Raw genomic sequence first — 15,646 nt, forward strand, 5'->3', positions numbered from 1 at the left:
ACATATTAACAAATACCTCATCATCAAATACCCCTTAATAATGTCACAGAGCCAGATTTTTGGAAGAACTAAAAGGCCAAGAAGGATGCAGGTGCTGCAATGCCTGCTCTTCTGCTGCATCCACAGTCCCAGACTGGAGTTTCTCCCATTACTTGGGTGGGGTTTTTTTTACTGCCTCCCTGCCTGCTCCATACTCACCTTTCTCTCCAGAAAGTGAGTAGATGCTGTTGTGCCGAGAGCTCCTGCCTCTCTGGAGATGTAGAGAAGGAAAATAAGTTAGTTATATTCCAGGAAGAGGCCGTGAGGACAGTCCCTTTCAGGCCAGCTGGGAAGCTCTGAAAGGGACAGCACTAGCCCCACCAAGCCTTCCACTTTCCATTCCCTTTGGGAAACTGGAACATGATTAGTGTTGTATCCTTAAAGAGCATTGATTAATTAAACTGCAATTTGTGAAAAGACCTCCAAGGAGAGGCAGGAAATAATTTTGTATCCAAACTCAGAGCTGTGAGATGTACTGGCACACCTCAGGATGGATGTTGGCACAGGTTATCCTCACTGGATCTGCATTTTAAACCAACAAGGAGAGACAGGCTTGCTGGGTTTGCTTCCCCCATTCCAGCCCCTGCACTATGAACCTGCAGCTCCTGGGATGCCATGCCTGCGAGGAGATATTTCCATTCCTAAAAAACATTAGCCTGAATTTGCCTGCAAATACCTTTCCTACATTCTTCAGCTTATCCCACCTCCTGACATTATTTTCTTTCTTACCCATGCCTTCTGCTCTGAGCATCCTGCCTGGCTCACACAGCTGCCCCCTGCAGCAGGCAGTGCCACCCCCCAAGCCAGCTGTCCTGGCAGTGCCCCCAGCCCTCACCTCACTGTCCCTGCTGGTGCGGCGGCTCTGGGACACACACTGGACCTGCCAGGGCAGGGGCTGGTACACCAGGTAAGGCAGGGGCTCCTCACGGAACAGGTTGGTCCCGAGCTGCACATGGAAAGGGTTTGCAGCAGGTAAGAGGACAGTAAGGGGAAGAGCAACACAAACTGATGCTCCTCCACATGCATCACCAGTGATCAGAACCCTTCCTGGCACCGCCCTGACATGCCACTCATTGTGAGGCTGTGGGGCTGCAGAGCCCTTGGGTAACAATGAGGCCATGGGCCTCCCAAACCTCCCACCCAGGGTGGTTTGTGCTGGCACAGAAGGCCATTCCCACCAGGATAAGTGGAGACCACTGCCTCCTCTCTCTCCCCCAATGGAGAGCAGCCCTAGCCAGGGGAGAAATAAAATGGAAGCAGCAAGTCCCATCTGCTGCCCGGACTCACCTGTCTGACCGCCCTCACCACGAAGAACAGCGCTGTCATCAGGGTGCCCAGCATGGCCAGGGTGTCCAAGGGGCTCCCCCTGTGCTGGGAAGGCACAGCTCTGGGAGCAGAGCACAGTGATGTCCAAACAGCCAGGGACTGAAACGTCCCTCCTTGGGCAGGCAGAGACCAAGCCCCTTAATGAGCTTACGGCTCGAGCTCATCTTGGTGAAGTAACCAAGCACTGCCCTTTTGCTCTGCTAATCACCAAGTTTCTCCAACAGACACACTGCTGGCATTCCAGGAAAAGCAAATCCTCTTCTCCACATACACAGGCAGGGCAGTGACTGGACGCACGCACAGCCCACCCCCAGGCTGGGCTCAGACCTGCTCTGTGGGGACCCACCCCCGCAGGATCACAGCAAAGCCTCCACACCCAGGAGGCTCCTGCAGTCCAGACAGGACTTGGGATGTCTCAAAGCTGCCCTGTGCTCTTTGCACAGCAATTGCTCAGGAGTGGGGTGTAGGGGACCTGTCCCCACAGGTGCCTGCCTGGACAGTGTGTGCTGCCATCAGAGAGCTCCTCCAGCAGCTCTTCCCCAGCTCTCCAGCTGGCAAGGACACACCAGCACAGACAATACATGGCAGGACCTCAGGCAAGTCAAGGCTTGGTGGTGCTGTCTTCTTTTTAAGAACAAAACTATCAGTCTTCACTTTTGCATGATCCACACACTGCTCTCCCTGTGGCTCATCAGTCCTCCAGGTGGCTGTGAGGAAGTGAGAAGGGGACAGGAACAAGCCTTGGGAAAAGAATGTCACCAATCCTCCCTAATTCCTAGGGAGGAGGTTACTCAGCAATCCCACCACAGGATCCCAGAAGTAGCCAGCACACTGCTGGGGGAATTCTTGGCTGCTCCCAAATACATGGGAAATCAGCAGCAACAGCCAATATACACTTAGACCATTTTAACAGATCCCAAGTTGCCAAAGAGAAGTTCTGGTTTTGTAGTTTTGGGTTTTTTAGCTTTTTCTGTCCCTGTATTTGCTACCCTATCCAGGTAGTTAAAAGAATAATGGTAACAAAGCCACAATGAGCTGAAGTGGTCTTGGAAACTGCCAGAAAAGACCTTGACAAGACAAAACATGAGACAGCCCAGAGACAAGCAAGATGTGAGAGGCAAGTACAGCTGGATATGCAGGGCTACAACAAAATACAACTACAACCATCACCATCATACAAAACAGACTCATGTTGATTTAATTTCATACAAAACCAGATACAGCTGCTATCCCAGGTTTCAACAGGAAAAAGGAACATGTTTCAAGCAGAGTTATTGTTAAAAAAATGGCATTTCTCTGCACCATTAATCCACACTTCTCCCAACACACAGAGTGGACTCAGGGAAGTGGCTTTGGCCACAGCAAGCCAGAACTGTAGGTCTTCTCTTCTAAAACACCTGACTGGAAGGGCTGCCATGTGTCCTCTCAGTATCCAGGAAACTAAAAGCAAAATCCCTACAGGCAGGGATTGGTGCAATCCAACAGCAGATGGAAAACCCGTGTTTTGATCCCTCCCTTCCTAGGGAGGACTAAGGCTGGCTGAGTAATTACAAAAACTCTAGAAAATATAAAATACAGACATTCTTGAGAGTTTTAAAACAATGTTCATCAAAAATATATTTCTATTTGCATGTAAACATCTCCCTGCCATGCTCACGGCGTGTGCCAGCACACCCCACCCAGGAGCAGAGCAGAAGGGGGCTGTGCATCATCACCCACCCAAGGAGCACACACAGCACGGAAGGTGAGGGGCATCTCAGGAGAATGGCTTTGAAGATCATTTCACAGATGGGATCCCCTTGAAGTGCAGGCGTCCTCATCAGGCAAAATGGCAAGTGGCTCAGCAGCTTTTTAAGGCATAAAATATTTAGCATCAATTTGGAGAAAATACTGACAAAGACAACCAAATACCACATTCCCACCCCAGAAGTACAAAAGCCTGACCCCTCCCCACTGGGTAGAGCAGCACCATCCTCCCCTCCCAGCCTGTGCATCCCAGCAGGCTGGCATGCACTCTGGATACGGCCTTTTCTGAGGAACATGACTGCAGCCATTGAGCAAAGCCACGAGCCACCATCTCACAGCTGAGGTCCAGAAGCTGCTCATCCCAACACCTCAGCCAGCTTTCACAGCCCACCCCACATCCCTGCTCTCCCAGGATCCCTATGGAGCTGCAGCAGGAGCAGCCAGGCCAGGATCCAGGGCTGGATGCCAAGGGCTCCCCAGCCCTGTGCAGGGAAGGAGACCCCAGCTGCTGAGCTGAGCTCTGGATTCCTCTCCCCAGGGCATGGAAGGACGCAGGTGGGGCTATGTCTTGACATTCACAGGACGCTGAACTCCTCAGCAGTGCCTGCACCAGCAGACACTCCTGACACTCTCCTGCCATCCCCTGCTCCCATTGCCATTGGCACATCCATGGCATGGGAACAGAGCTCCCACAGCTGCTTTGCTGTGCAGCTCTGGCCAGCCTGGCACAGAGAGGAGCAGGGAGTGCTTGTCCAGTGCTACCATGGAGAGCCACTCCTGGCTCAGTTCCTATTGCTTCCATTCCCAACAAGCAGAACACGCCCCAAGAGCCAGAATCTGTCATTCCTTGATTTTGCCCCCAGACTCTGCACCATTCCACTGCTCCTTCTCCCTGCTCTCAAGTGCCATGGGCCAGCTGACACAGCCCACCTGCCACTGAGCATTTGCTGGGCATCAATGCAGGCTCATTTCCTGACACATTTCCTGCAGCAGAGCCTCAGCTGGATTCAAATCCTCCCCCTTGACCAGTTACTCAAAGTCCTCCGTGATTCACAGCTCTGCCTCACCATTGCTAGAATACTAATGAGGGAAATGTTGATTTATTGAAGCCCTGATATGTCACCGCTGGATTAAATAGTCTATAAAGTATATTTGGACACATTACAGGATTAGAAGAATCCACCTGGGAAGTTTGCTTCCTCTTTCCTCCACTCTCTTGCAAAGAGACCTGTTTTCAAGGACATGGCACACAGACTCAGCAGTGATGGCTGGGTGGGCATCACTGAGATCCAGCACACCACAGGGAAGCTGCACAGACCCCCCACAATCTCTCCAAAAGAAAAATCTCACCTTTTAGTAGTGGTACACCTTAATTTGCCCGTTTTCATCCATTCCTAGCTGGAGGAGGCTGGTGCTGGAACTGTTGGCAGGGGGGTTCTGCACACGCGGGAAGAGAGGTCTGACAGCTGGGTGAAGGAAAAGCCTGGCTTAGAGCAGGAATTAACACACCTGAGCACAGCCAGACAGGACAGGTACTGAGGTACAGAGCCAGCCTTGTGCACACATGCTGTATTTAGCCTGCTGCATCCCAGTCAAACAGAATTAAAGGGGGATTAAGGAATTCAGAGGCACACAGTGCTCAGGACAGCACGGAGGCTCCAGGGATTTGCTGCTTATCAATGAATGCTGGAGGAGACACAGACAGCCCCAGCACAACACTGGTACCACAGCCTGAAAGGTACCACATAGCCTGAGAGCATCCCTGCTAACAGCACAGAGAGGTCTTGCTCTCTGGATCCAACCTCAGACTGCAAGATGCCTTAAAATGGAGCTGGAGAAGAGCTCCAGGGGAAGCCCAACCCTCACAGCCCAGGTCCACATGTCTCCAGGTGCCTTCAGCTCATGCTGGGCTGCTCAGCAGGGCCTGCTCATGGCCAAGGGCAGGGCCTGCAAAGACCAGACCCTCTTCTTTCCCACCACTTCTGCACTATTTGGTTCATTTTTTTTTTAAATTCCCACATTACCAGCTCCAGCTGCTCTTTTGTGTCAGACCAGAATCACTAAAGAGCATCACAGCACAACCAGGGAAAGGAAGGGAGGAGAATCCCTCAGTCAAGTACAGCTCAAGAAGCAGCAAACAGGTCACTCATGCTCTAACTGCTAAACATCACATTCCTTTGCAGAACCAGGCACTAAAGTAGAGGCCAAGGCCTCAAAACTGCTGTTCAGTGTTGCTGTGCTCCCAATTCACTTACCTCCTGCCATCTCCTCCTGCCTGCTGCAGGGAGGTGGAACACAATTAAAGACCAGACCCAGGTAAAGGATACGCTTTTGAGTCCTTCCTGAAGCTTTTCAGCCATTTCTTGTTGCTCTCAATCATTCCTTCAATGCTCATCTTTCTTGGCTCATGGAACTGGGAATGCTGGAACTGCCGGATTTTTTCACTGTGGCACATGAGAGAGAGAGAGACAGTGCAAGTGGGAAAAAGATCTGGGCAGAACTGATGAGAAAGTGATGAGCTGTTACAGAAAGAGCCACTATTACCAAAAAGCCACCTCCTCACCTGGGCACATGGCAGTGAATAGCTAACAGTATAACTTAGCTACTTAATATGAAATTCATAATTTTGTTATCTACTTGCTATGTATGTGATCCAACAATTATTCCAGAGAAACTACAGCAGCACAATGGAACACCTCAAGGAAGAAGACTCTTACTCTGCAGATACATATCCCAGCTTGTTGTCCAGAGGCTTGGGATTCCCACTGAGCGATGAGATCCCATCTGGAAAAAGAGACATTAAATACAGACCCCCCAAAAATCAATAGTCTTTATACCTAGGTGCACTTGCTTTCTTGTACCATGGACACACTGCCCCTACAAGCTGAGCCATCTGTCAAGGACATGGTGGAGTTAAGGAAGCAGAGATGGTGATCCCTACATGCCACTCACAGGAGGCTCCCAGTGAAGAGGGATGTGCCCTCTTTTGCTCCTTTAGCAACAGCTCTTCCTGCAACAGCAGGATGGCAGGATCAGCCATATGCTGCACTTCTGGAATGAGCTTCTCATTCCTTATCCCATTGGTACCCTTCCTATCTGCAGCTCCAATGCATCTGCCCTTCCAGCATCGTAAGGGCGAGAACTGGCAGGGCTGAGAAATCAGAAGTTGTAGACAAGGCAGCAGATGGATTAAGGACAGGAGACTCACCTGGGAAATACCTGTGCCATTTCTCTGCCAGGATGTTGTCCACTGACCGCCCCGAGATGGAATGACTGGGGTTCACCCCACTGCTCCAGGCCCACCTGTCTGTGGAAGACACCCTGGGAGGGTCCCCCAGGGAGCTGCCTGCCCGCAGGCCTGCCAAGGAGGAGTATGTGGAAAGAGGGATGCCATCACGGGCTGTCGAGGTGAAGAGAGGAGTGTGGTGACGGCTCAGAGAGTCCAGGGCACCCAGGACCCCATTCAGCTCACTGGTGATACACTGCAGAGAGTCCCTCAGGTGCTGGATCTTGTCCAGCTGGGGGATGGAACATAAATCCGTTCTCACATCAACTGAAGGAAGAAAGGAGAAAAAAAGGGGTTGCAGGCAAGCGCTAACAAGAGTGGCCTTCGTGCAAGTAACAGAAGAAGACCCTTCTGTCTTCCTGCCTCTCTTCCCCTGCCCAACTCCAGCTACAGGCAACTGAACACCAACAAAAGGCACAAGCTGCTTTTTTTTTTTTGAGAGGGAACTGCAGCAGCCTCTCCTGCCATGGATGTGAGGAGGGAAAGCCCAGACTCCTGCAGAAGAGCAATACAGCTCTGCAGCAGCAGAGGGGAGAGCTGAAACCAGGTTTTGTAATGAACAGGGATTTCAAAGGCAAGTTCATGCATGGATTCCATCCCTCTTCTCTGCCACTACAGGCAGGAAACAAGTTTTTCCAATCAAGTTTCATACACAGAGCAGCCCCAACCATGGAGACCAGACCTACCTTAGACACTACTGAGAACAACATCAGAGAGATGCAAGGGAAAGCCAAAATAGGGCTAGAGCCTCACACATTGAGCACAGCACATTGAGCCAGTCAGGCACTTACTTTTAGGCTGACACAGTTCTCCAATGGATGTGTCTGTATCCTCAGAGTCGCTCAGATCAAAAGTCACCACCTTCTTGTATGCAGCACTCTTCAGAGTATCCTCATCTGAGAGCTGGTCAGGAGGAAAACAACACAAATAAAACCTGCTGTATCATCCCTGAAACAAAAATGCTACTGGAAATCTGCCTAGAGCTTGTCTATGCAGTCAGGCAAAGGTCAAGTGAAGGCAAGCTTGTCTTCAGTCCCTGACAGCAAACTCTGAATGTCAGGAGACTGCTTGGGCTCTGGAAGTGTGAGAGGCCAAATCCAACAGCCATGTGAATTAGCCCTTCTAGACAGGAGTCAACACCTTTTGTGCTTTAAATAGCCCTCAGAACTCTGGCTGTGTCTCCTCTCTGCACCAAGGTTAAGTGCTTGACCATCAAAGCTCTGGTGCTCTTCCATCTGCTGCCGTCCCACCCAAGGCCACGTGGTCCCAGGCAGAGCCAAAGAAATTCCAAGGCTTGCCTTGGTGGGGAGAGCAGCCTCCATCCTAGACCTTGTTGTCTTCAGGCTCTTTTTTTAGGCTGTTTTCTGCAGCCACACACTCAATCTCTTGTGATCTCATAGAAAGTGTTTCAAAATCCAGCTTTGCTGGCAAACTCCAGTCTCTGGCCATGAGCTAAACAGCCCTCACAGGGACCACAAGCCCCTCAGACTCCGGCCTGGGGGAGGAGGCCAAGAACTCTGGGCAGGGGGAATGCAGCTGGGAGTGATGCTGGTGTTTACCTCCTCCAGCAGTGAAGATTCCAGCTGGCTGAGCTTCTCTTCCTTCTTCTGCAGCAGCACCTGTCCTTTCTGCATGGCAGACTTCATCTTGTCCAAGTGCTTTGCCTCCTGCAGGGGATCAACAGCCAGGCCAAGGAGGGGAATTAACCAAGAATGACAGGAAATGATCTGTGTTAGCAGTTAGGGTGACTTTCATTATCTCAAGCTGCTCAGCACAGGAAATGATGCTACTGGAGTGAAATTGCCCCCAAGCCCTCAGAGCTTGGGAAGTGCTGTGTACACAGCAAGCAGAGCACACAGCTCAAAGCAAATTCAGCTCAAGAAAAAGGAGCTTTCACTTCCAAACCCCACATCCAACAGGGTCACCACATCTGCAGAGCCAGGAATTGATCCCAGGGCTGTGGGATCACTTGTGTAGCCACAATGTCCTTGTGAATAAGCTCAGGGCTCACCTCCTCCAGGTTCTGGCGCATTCCCTCCAGGAGCTGGGAGCTGTGGGGATCCTGCACTGCCTCCTGTGCCTTCTGCAGATCCTGGTGCCACTGCACCTTTGCAGCCTTCAGCGCCGAGTGCCTCTTCCTCATGGAGCGGGTCTGGCGCAGCAGGAACTCCTTGGCATTCCGGAGGGAGATTCCTTCCGCAGAGATGTAGCTCCGGACACTACAGGAAAGAGGAAGACATGAGTCCTGGCTGCCTGTGCCATCCAGCACAACTCACACAGCACCTCCCAAAAACAAGATTGTCAGTGTACTGTGTGTAAATCCAAGCTAAAACATTCACTTGGAAAACCAGAGCAAAAATCCCTTCTGGCACACAGATACTCACGGATCAAACTGGAAGTCGCTTTCCTCGTGGCTCTGAGAGGCCAGGGAAGCAGGTTCTCTGGGTGAGTGCTGAGGAGTAAAACATTTCAAAAACTAAGAAATATGTATGGGAAACAGAACCCCAGGACACCATAAGAATTCAATCAGAGGCAAAAACTTGGAATGACATCACCATGGTACTGTTCAGCTCCAAAACCAGTGCCTGAGATGTTCTTTGTGTGACTTTTGAAGGTAAGACAGTGATTTCTAACCCAATTTAAGCCCTGTTTTTGACTCCAGTATCCCACACTCCTCTCCGCTCACTAATAACAGACAGAAATCAGCAAATACAACTGAATATACTGGCAAAGAGAAATATACCCCCACATCTCAAATGATTTCACACAGAAGGAACAAAAGCTGGGATTTTCAAGGGAGTTACAGCCTCAGATCTCACAAGGCAAACACCTTCAGAGTCTGCTTTACTCACAGCTTGAGTGCTTTCTCTCAGGTCTTCAACACGGAGTTCTGCTCTCTTTCTTGGAGATTCCACACTTTCTTCTGCCTCCAGTTCTTTCAGAGTCTCCTGCTTGCTCCTGACTGCTTCCTCCAGCTCACTGCCACAGGAAAAGGCAACAGTGGAGGCACTTGATTAGCCTGCAGTCCACCCTGGCTGCAATGGTGTCCAAAGTGACCTCCAGATTCCAGGAGGGAAAGAGCCACAGGTGTGTAAGACAGAACCAGTGTTGGGTCTGCGTGTGATGACAAGGCCATAACCCCTGGCTGGGCAGGGAAGCTGCTTCCCACCCTTCCCAGTAGCTCAGCTACCTCAGGAAATCTCTCCTTTGCACTTCAGTGCCCCTTTCACAGCATCTCATTAACCACATAAAGCAGGTGTGGAGGAGACAAACCCAGCAAGGAGAGGTAAAGGAGCAAATTCACAACCTGAGCTACTCATAATCTGTCTGCAACCAGCCCCCAGAACCTCCCTGCCCTTGACAGGCACCAAAACCACCACTAGGAGTCTGAAGGAATCCCAACACATTCAGGTGTCAGAAAGATGCCCAGGTTAGGTCACAGGGCAGTGGTTTTGGTATGAGAGGACATTGCTCCTACACACCCAATGCGTCTCTGCAGCCTCTGGCTCCGGGTCTGCAGCAGGTCCACCTGAGCCTCCAGCTCAGCCTTCTGGTCCTGCAGCTCTTCCAGAGACTTGCGCAGCTGCCGGACGGACTCGAGGAGGCTGCCATGCTCCTTCCTGCTCTCCTCCAGGCGCACCTGAGAGGCCAAAGCAGCTTCCTAGAAGAAAACAAAACACCCCTCATGGTCATTTACACAACACCAAAATAAGAGGCACACACAGCACACAAGGGCTCGATGCCTGCACAGTTCAGGGGGACTCAGAGCTGTACACACACATGGAAGAACAGGACTGTCTCTTCTCTTTGGGAAACAGCTCAGAGCTAATCCACCTCCCAGCAGGATGGCACCCCACACTGGGGCAGGGAGGGATTTTCAGCCTCATAGTTTAGAAGCAATATTTTTTTTTTAATTTTAGAGCCACAGTTTCAGTGTGGTGCCCTCAGTCCTACCAGCAGCACAGCCCCTCTCCAGAACTCAGCATACATACCTCCCTTTCAAGCTGTGTCCTTCTGTCCTCATCCAGCAGCTGCTGCCTTTGCCTTCTCAGGGACTCCTCCTGTGCACAGGTCAGAAGGCAGGTGAGTGTCAGAGCCAGGAGACTGCTGATGCTGAGCAGCACCTGAAGCTCAGGCCTAAGTTTCAAGACCATTTCAAAACACCCAAGGCTTGTTGTCAGATTTTCTTTACGATCCCTCTGTCCCTCTCAGAGTCACTCACTGTCTCCCAAAGCACTGAGCAAACCCACAGCTTAGATTTTCACTGCAAACACCAGCCCTGAGGTTGCACCACCAGGAATGCTTAGCCCTGATGTGTGATGGAAGTTGTGCCTGTAACTGGGACAGCAGCAGAAGTCCTGGCTGAGCATTTCTGAACAGTCTCCCAGGAAGAAGCAGCCAAAGGATTGGCACATGCAAGGGAACCCCTGCAAGGCCGACTCACCTGGCTAAGGAGCTGCTCTGATCTGGCTTGGAGGCTCTTTAAACGTATTTCAAGCTCGTTCTCTGCATCCTGCAGTTTTCTTTCCTGCATAGAAATGCTGAGTTAGAGAGAGTGGCACAAATTCCTCCCTCTCCCAGCAGAGTTCTGCCACAGGGAGAACAACACAGACTGGGAAGTGTGACCTGTTACTCATGTCAGTCACCCTGGGCTGTGGAAGGTGGCAGGGGCACGAGGTGTGGGGTACCCTGGGCACCCCCAAGGGTGCAGAGAGGTGTTCCTCACCTTCTCCCTGTGCCTGTGCTTCATGTCAGTGAGCCTCCCCTCCAGCTCTGCCTGCAGAGCCTTCACCTCAGTGTTGTGGGACTGCCAGAGCTGCACGGTCTCACTCTGCAGCCTTTCCAGCAGCTCCGTCCTCCGCTTGCGCTCCTGAGTGGGGCAAGGAGAACACCTCAGTGAAGCACAGGACTCTCCAGTAAGTGAACAGACACACAGACACTCTTTGGAAAGCAGTACCTCCTCCTCATACTGCTCCTTAATCTGTGCTAAGGCCTCCCGGTGCTCCTCTCTCATCCTCTCAATTCTCCTCTCGTGGTCTTTTTCCACTTCCCGCCGTTTCTCACTCATGAGCTCACTGAGCTGTGGGGATGAAAGGGAAGGATGTCAAAGGACTGAAATCCAGAGTGGGATCAGGCTGTGGTCTGGGGAGCACCTTCACCCCAGTGGGATGAGATGCTGAGGGGTGTCCTTTCCCCTAAGGCACCACTGTCACCCCTGGGCAGGGGTCATGGGCTCTCAGATCTCACCACACAGCTGAGCAGAGAAAGGTGAATACTCACCTCACGCTCGTATTCCTTCAGCTGATACACTTTTTGCTGCACTTTCTGATCTGCTCTCTGCAAGTCTTCGTGCAGCTGAGCCTCCTGGCTCCTCTGTGCCTCTGCTAGCTGGGTTTGCAGGCTGGAAATGACCTGCCATGAAAGCCACCCACAGAGACTTGTCACCCTCACAAGAGCATCCATTCAGTGCCCTCCTACAGAGAAGCAGCAGCATGGCAGAACCCTGGTGTGTGCAGTCTCACCACCCCCTGCTTGGAGCATGGCCAAATGCTGAGCCAGATCAGAACCACGTTTAGGAAATGGAAAAAAATTAATGCCACCCTCCCTGGCCACCTTTGGCAACAGTGTGAGCTAAAAAACCCCAACAAATTACGTTCTAGGGGCACCATCTTTACCTTATGATGCTTCTCTCCTGCTGTAGACTTCAGCTGCTGGAGTTCACTTGCAAACTGTTCCTCCAGCTCCTCTACTGCCTATAGAAACACGAGCAAAACAGTCTGCTGGGAAACCTCTACGTGTGGGGATATGCCAGTACAAGACGAATTTGCAATTAAATTCTATCCATAAGCATCAAAAAGAACAATGGTAACCCCTCCTTCCAAACTGGATCACGTACAAGGTGCCTTTACTCTCTGTGCTTTCCCCCTCCCAGGGGATTTCGATGGATCTTAATCATGCTGTGCTGAAAAAACTAGAAACTGCCCCATTCAAGGACTCCCCGTGTCCCTGAAGGAGTAAAGCAGTACCCAAAGTGGTGTTTGGAGCCGATAAAGTGGTTTCATTTAGTTCTGATCTGATAACAGAGCTTAGTTTAGCTTAGCAAGACACACAACCATCCTTCTCTCATCTGCGAATTCAAAGTTGCTATTTAAATAATTATTAGTTCATCACCATTGTAATAACAACTGGGGGAGTTCTGCCCTCCTCAATGTGCCTCTAACAGCCCATCTGGCATCTTCCCTTTGCGCTTTAAATGAGTTATTATTAAAGCACATACAGGTGTGATTTAATCTTAACAATTCAGCATTGCAATGCCAGCCAGGTCAGTGAGAACAGCTCAGGCCTGACCCTGGCTGGTAATAAAAGATCTCACCTTCTTCTTCTCCCTGTCTAACCTCTCCCTGAGCTCATTTAAGAACTGTTCCTTCTCTTGTTCCAGCTCCCTGATCTCTTTCTGATGGGCTTCCTCCATTTCCAGCTTCATTTCCTTCAAGGCAAGCTGCTGCTTCCTCTCCAGGCTCTCCTTCTCCATCAGCTGCTGGGATTCCCACTCTTCCCTTAGTTTCTGCAGCGTGGCCTCCTGCTCTGCCCTGATGGGTTTGTAATAAGAACACAGCAGTGAGGGTTCAGTGCTGGACAGTCAGGGCTCAGACCTGCTGCCACGGCAGGGAAACAGCTCAGGATCTCCACTCTGAGCAGCTGCTGGTGGCGTGCAAGATCCTTCCTCCCAAACCAGCAGGGTTTGTATCCCCAGGGATGGCAGCAGAACTTCTCACCTCATCCTCTCCTCCTCTGCCTCAGTCTCCAAGGTGATTTTGGCTCTCAGCTTTGCAAGTCTCTCAGCTTCTTCCTCTCTCACACGCAACTCTTCTTCCTCAGAAGCCTTTGCCAAATCTTCTTCTGGAGTCCTGAGAAATGAGCAGATAGAAAAAAAAAAGAAAAGAATTCAGGAGGCTTTAAGATCTTCCAACCACCTCCCCAGGGGCTACAGCTCAGCTGCTGCTCCCACTTGGCTGTACCCACCCAACTCCAGACCTTTCATTTCCCCCACATCTGCAGGACCTGCTGCTGCCACAGAAGATGCAGCCCCAGCATCAAACCTGAGCAGTGTGGTTTAAAAACATGCTATATCATCATAGGTTGGACTTGAGATTTGGTTTTTGGGGGCTTTTTTGCAGGTAAGTGAGATCAACTCTTGTTAAATGGATGCAGGCTCCCAGGCAAGGTACCTGGATGCATAAGTACATCTGGAAGCTCCATATTTTCATATGACACCTTTTACTACACATTTTTCCCTTCAGCTGCAATTTCTGCATCTTCCTTCACACTCAGATTGTATCCCCAGGACATCTCACGTCAAGATGCTGTTTCTGGCTGCTCAGTGTGCTAAGAACATAAGTATCAAGTCCATCAAAGTAATACACAAGCCTCAAGAAAAAAAATTCCCTCCCAGGCAAGGACACAGCTCCCAGTGTTGCCATCAGATCCTGGGTCTCACACAGCCATCCCTGCACTACTCCTGGAAGCCTTGTTTGGAAGCCCCTCTGTAAAACATGCGGTACCAGAGCTCCAGATAGTTCCTCTGGGGTAACCTCATCTCCTCTAATGCTCCCATTTCCAGTCCTGTAACTACCATTTAGCCCAGGATCTGAACATCTGCCAGGTGGTAAAGCTCCAAGCACTGAACTGGAAACTTCTCCCAGGTTAAACATAAGAGACAAGTTCAGTGTTCCAAAGGCTGTGTGTGGATGGAATCAGAGCTCATCTTGCAGCAGGAGGGAAGATGTTCTCCTCTCAGTGCTGGAGAGCCCTTTCCTGAGGCTGCCTGTGCTCTGACAGCAGGGCACTGTCCATCCCAAGGCGTGCAGATCCTCACACACAGGACTGCCTGTGCCAGGCAGAGAGTCCTGCACTCCTCCTCCTCCTCCTCCCTGAGAGCCTGGATCCTGCTCCTCACCCATAACTCTGCAAAGCACCACCCCTTCCAAGGTGGTGGCTACCACAGCACGAGTCTGTGGCCAGCAGCAACGAAATCAGCTTGGAAAGGCTCAGAGGAGATGGAGTAAAAAAGGCAAGTACCCAAGGGAGTTTTCTTTTTGCTGATCAAGCTTCTCTGCTTCCTCCTTCTGGATTTGCTGAATTTTCTCCTCCCCTGCTTGAAATAAATGAATTTCCTCCTGCTCAAGATCTGTCTCCACCTCCTTGGTTATTTCCTCCAGGGATTCTTCCTTAGGCTGGTTCAAGGACTCCTGGTGCTTGATTTCCTTCTCAGGTTGCCTACCAAAGAGAGAAAGGTCCTTTAGCAAAAGGGTGGCAGAAAATGGAATAACACAAAAGGAACAGCAAAATCCCCCCAAAGAGTATCAACTCCAAACCATAAATCTCAGAGCCACCTTCTCCAGAAGCTTCACTCAGGTCCACCACTGGTGGATCCTCTTGCTGACTCCCAGAGAAGCTCTGACAAATTACACCCAGCCCCAGCAGCACTCCTGAGTAACTCAGATTTTGGCCCATCAGAGCTCACCTTGTGAGGGCAACAGAGTCTCACTTCATGAAAGATCTAGTAGCCATAAAGCCCTGACCAGGCTGCCAGGCACAGGAGCAGATGCCATCAGGACCTGCTTCCAGCCCAGGGATTGGTGCTTCTGATGGACCAGGTATTTTTCTGCAATTGCAACCTGAAGTGAGCTGGAAGTTTGCCAAATCCAGGCAACAGAAAGCCCTCAGCACTTCAAAAATTCAGACCCAGTCTGGTTCTAATTAAGCTCTTTTTTTAAGATAGACAGCAGCAAAATTATAAGGTTTGAGGGAGGCTGAAGGGAAAGGAGAGGAAAATTGAGATTAGTCTATGAAGAAAAATTTTCATTCTTTGCTAGTGAAAGCTGGAGCAGGAAGGTCTCACCATGCTGAGACTGTCAGCATAAGGCAGAGTGACTTCTGTTCTGGCAGGAATCAGGGAAATAACAGCCCCAGTTATACAGCCTCAAGTCAGAAGAGAAAAGGTCACTTTTGCAGCCATTAGCAAAAAGAACAAGACAGAGGAAGGTAGTGGGGTTCTGGAAAAAACCTGCTTCACTGGTGCTCCCCATAATGCTGCCTGCAGCAGGTGTCCTTTATCAGGCTGCTCTGCAGAGCAATTCAGCCACTTCCACCTTTCTATCAGGTTCTTCCTTTTGCCCCAGTTCTGACTCAAAAGGAGATCCAGCTGATGCACACCACCACAATTCCCAGCAGAACAGGGGAGACACT

The 15,646-nt window shown here is 50.7% G+C and overlaps 1 protein-coding gene across 5 annotated transcripts in view; it reads right to left on the reverse strand.

Moving 5' to 3' along the window:
• Nucleotides 1-2,744: 2,744 nt before the first annotated feature.
• The window catches only part of CEP164 (centrosomal protein 164), a 32,807-nt gene continuing 19,905 nt past the window's right edge, over nucleotides 2,745-15,646 (reverse strand). For all 5 annotated transcript variants that reach the window (XM_071576355.1, XM_071576354.1, XM_071576353.1 and 2 more), the window contains 20 exons: nucleotides 14,477-14,674; nucleotides 13,174-13,305; nucleotides 12,771-12,987; nucleotides 12,073-12,150; nucleotides 11,678-11,809; nucleotides 11,355-11,477; nucleotides 11,124-11,267; nucleotides 10,842-10,925; nucleotides 10,390-10,458; nucleotides 9,880-10,058; nucleotides 9,250-9,376; nucleotides 8,782-8,849; nucleotides 8,409-8,616; nucleotides 7,957-8,064; nucleotides 7,189-7,300; nucleotides 6,320-6,664; nucleotides 5,829-5,895; nucleotides 5,439-5,555; nucleotides 4,462-4,570; nucleotides 2,745-3,212 (listed from right to left, as the gene is read on the reverse strand). In XM_071576355.1, the coding sequence (XP_071432456.1) occupies nucleotides 4,465-4,570; nucleotides 5,439-5,555; nucleotides 5,829-5,895; nucleotides 6,320-6,664; nucleotides 7,189-7,300; nucleotides 7,957-8,064; nucleotides 8,409-8,616; nucleotides 8,782-8,849; nucleotides 9,250-9,376; nucleotides 9,880-10,058; nucleotides 10,390-10,458; nucleotides 10,842-10,925; nucleotides 11,124-11,267; nucleotides 11,355-11,477; nucleotides 11,678-11,809; nucleotides 12,073-12,150; nucleotides 12,771-12,987; nucleotides 13,174-13,305; nucleotides 14,477-14,674 (2,614 nt within the window). In that variant the 3' untranslated portion in view covers nucleotides 2,745-3,212; nucleotides 4,462-4,464. The remainder of the gene's footprint in view (nucleotides 3,213-4,461; nucleotides 4,571-5,438; nucleotides 5,556-5,828; nucleotides 5,896-6,319; nucleotides 6,665-7,188; nucleotides 7,301-7,956; nucleotides 8,065-8,408; nucleotides 8,617-8,781; nucleotides 8,850-9,249; nucleotides 9,377-9,879; nucleotides 10,059-10,389; nucleotides 10,459-10,841; nucleotides 10,926-11,123; nucleotides 11,268-11,354; nucleotides 11,478-11,677; nucleotides 11,810-12,072; nucleotides 12,151-12,770; nucleotides 12,988-13,173; nucleotides 13,306-14,476; nucleotides 14,675-15,646) is intronic.

Source organism: Pithys albifrons, chromosome 23, assembly GCF_047495875.1.
Source record: "Pithys albifrons albifrons isolate INPA30051 chromosome 23, PitAlb_v1, whole genome shotgun sequence".
Taxonomy (NCBI): domain Eukaryota; kingdom Metazoa; phylum Chordata; class Aves; order Passeriformes; family Thamnophilidae; genus Pithys; species Pithys albifrons.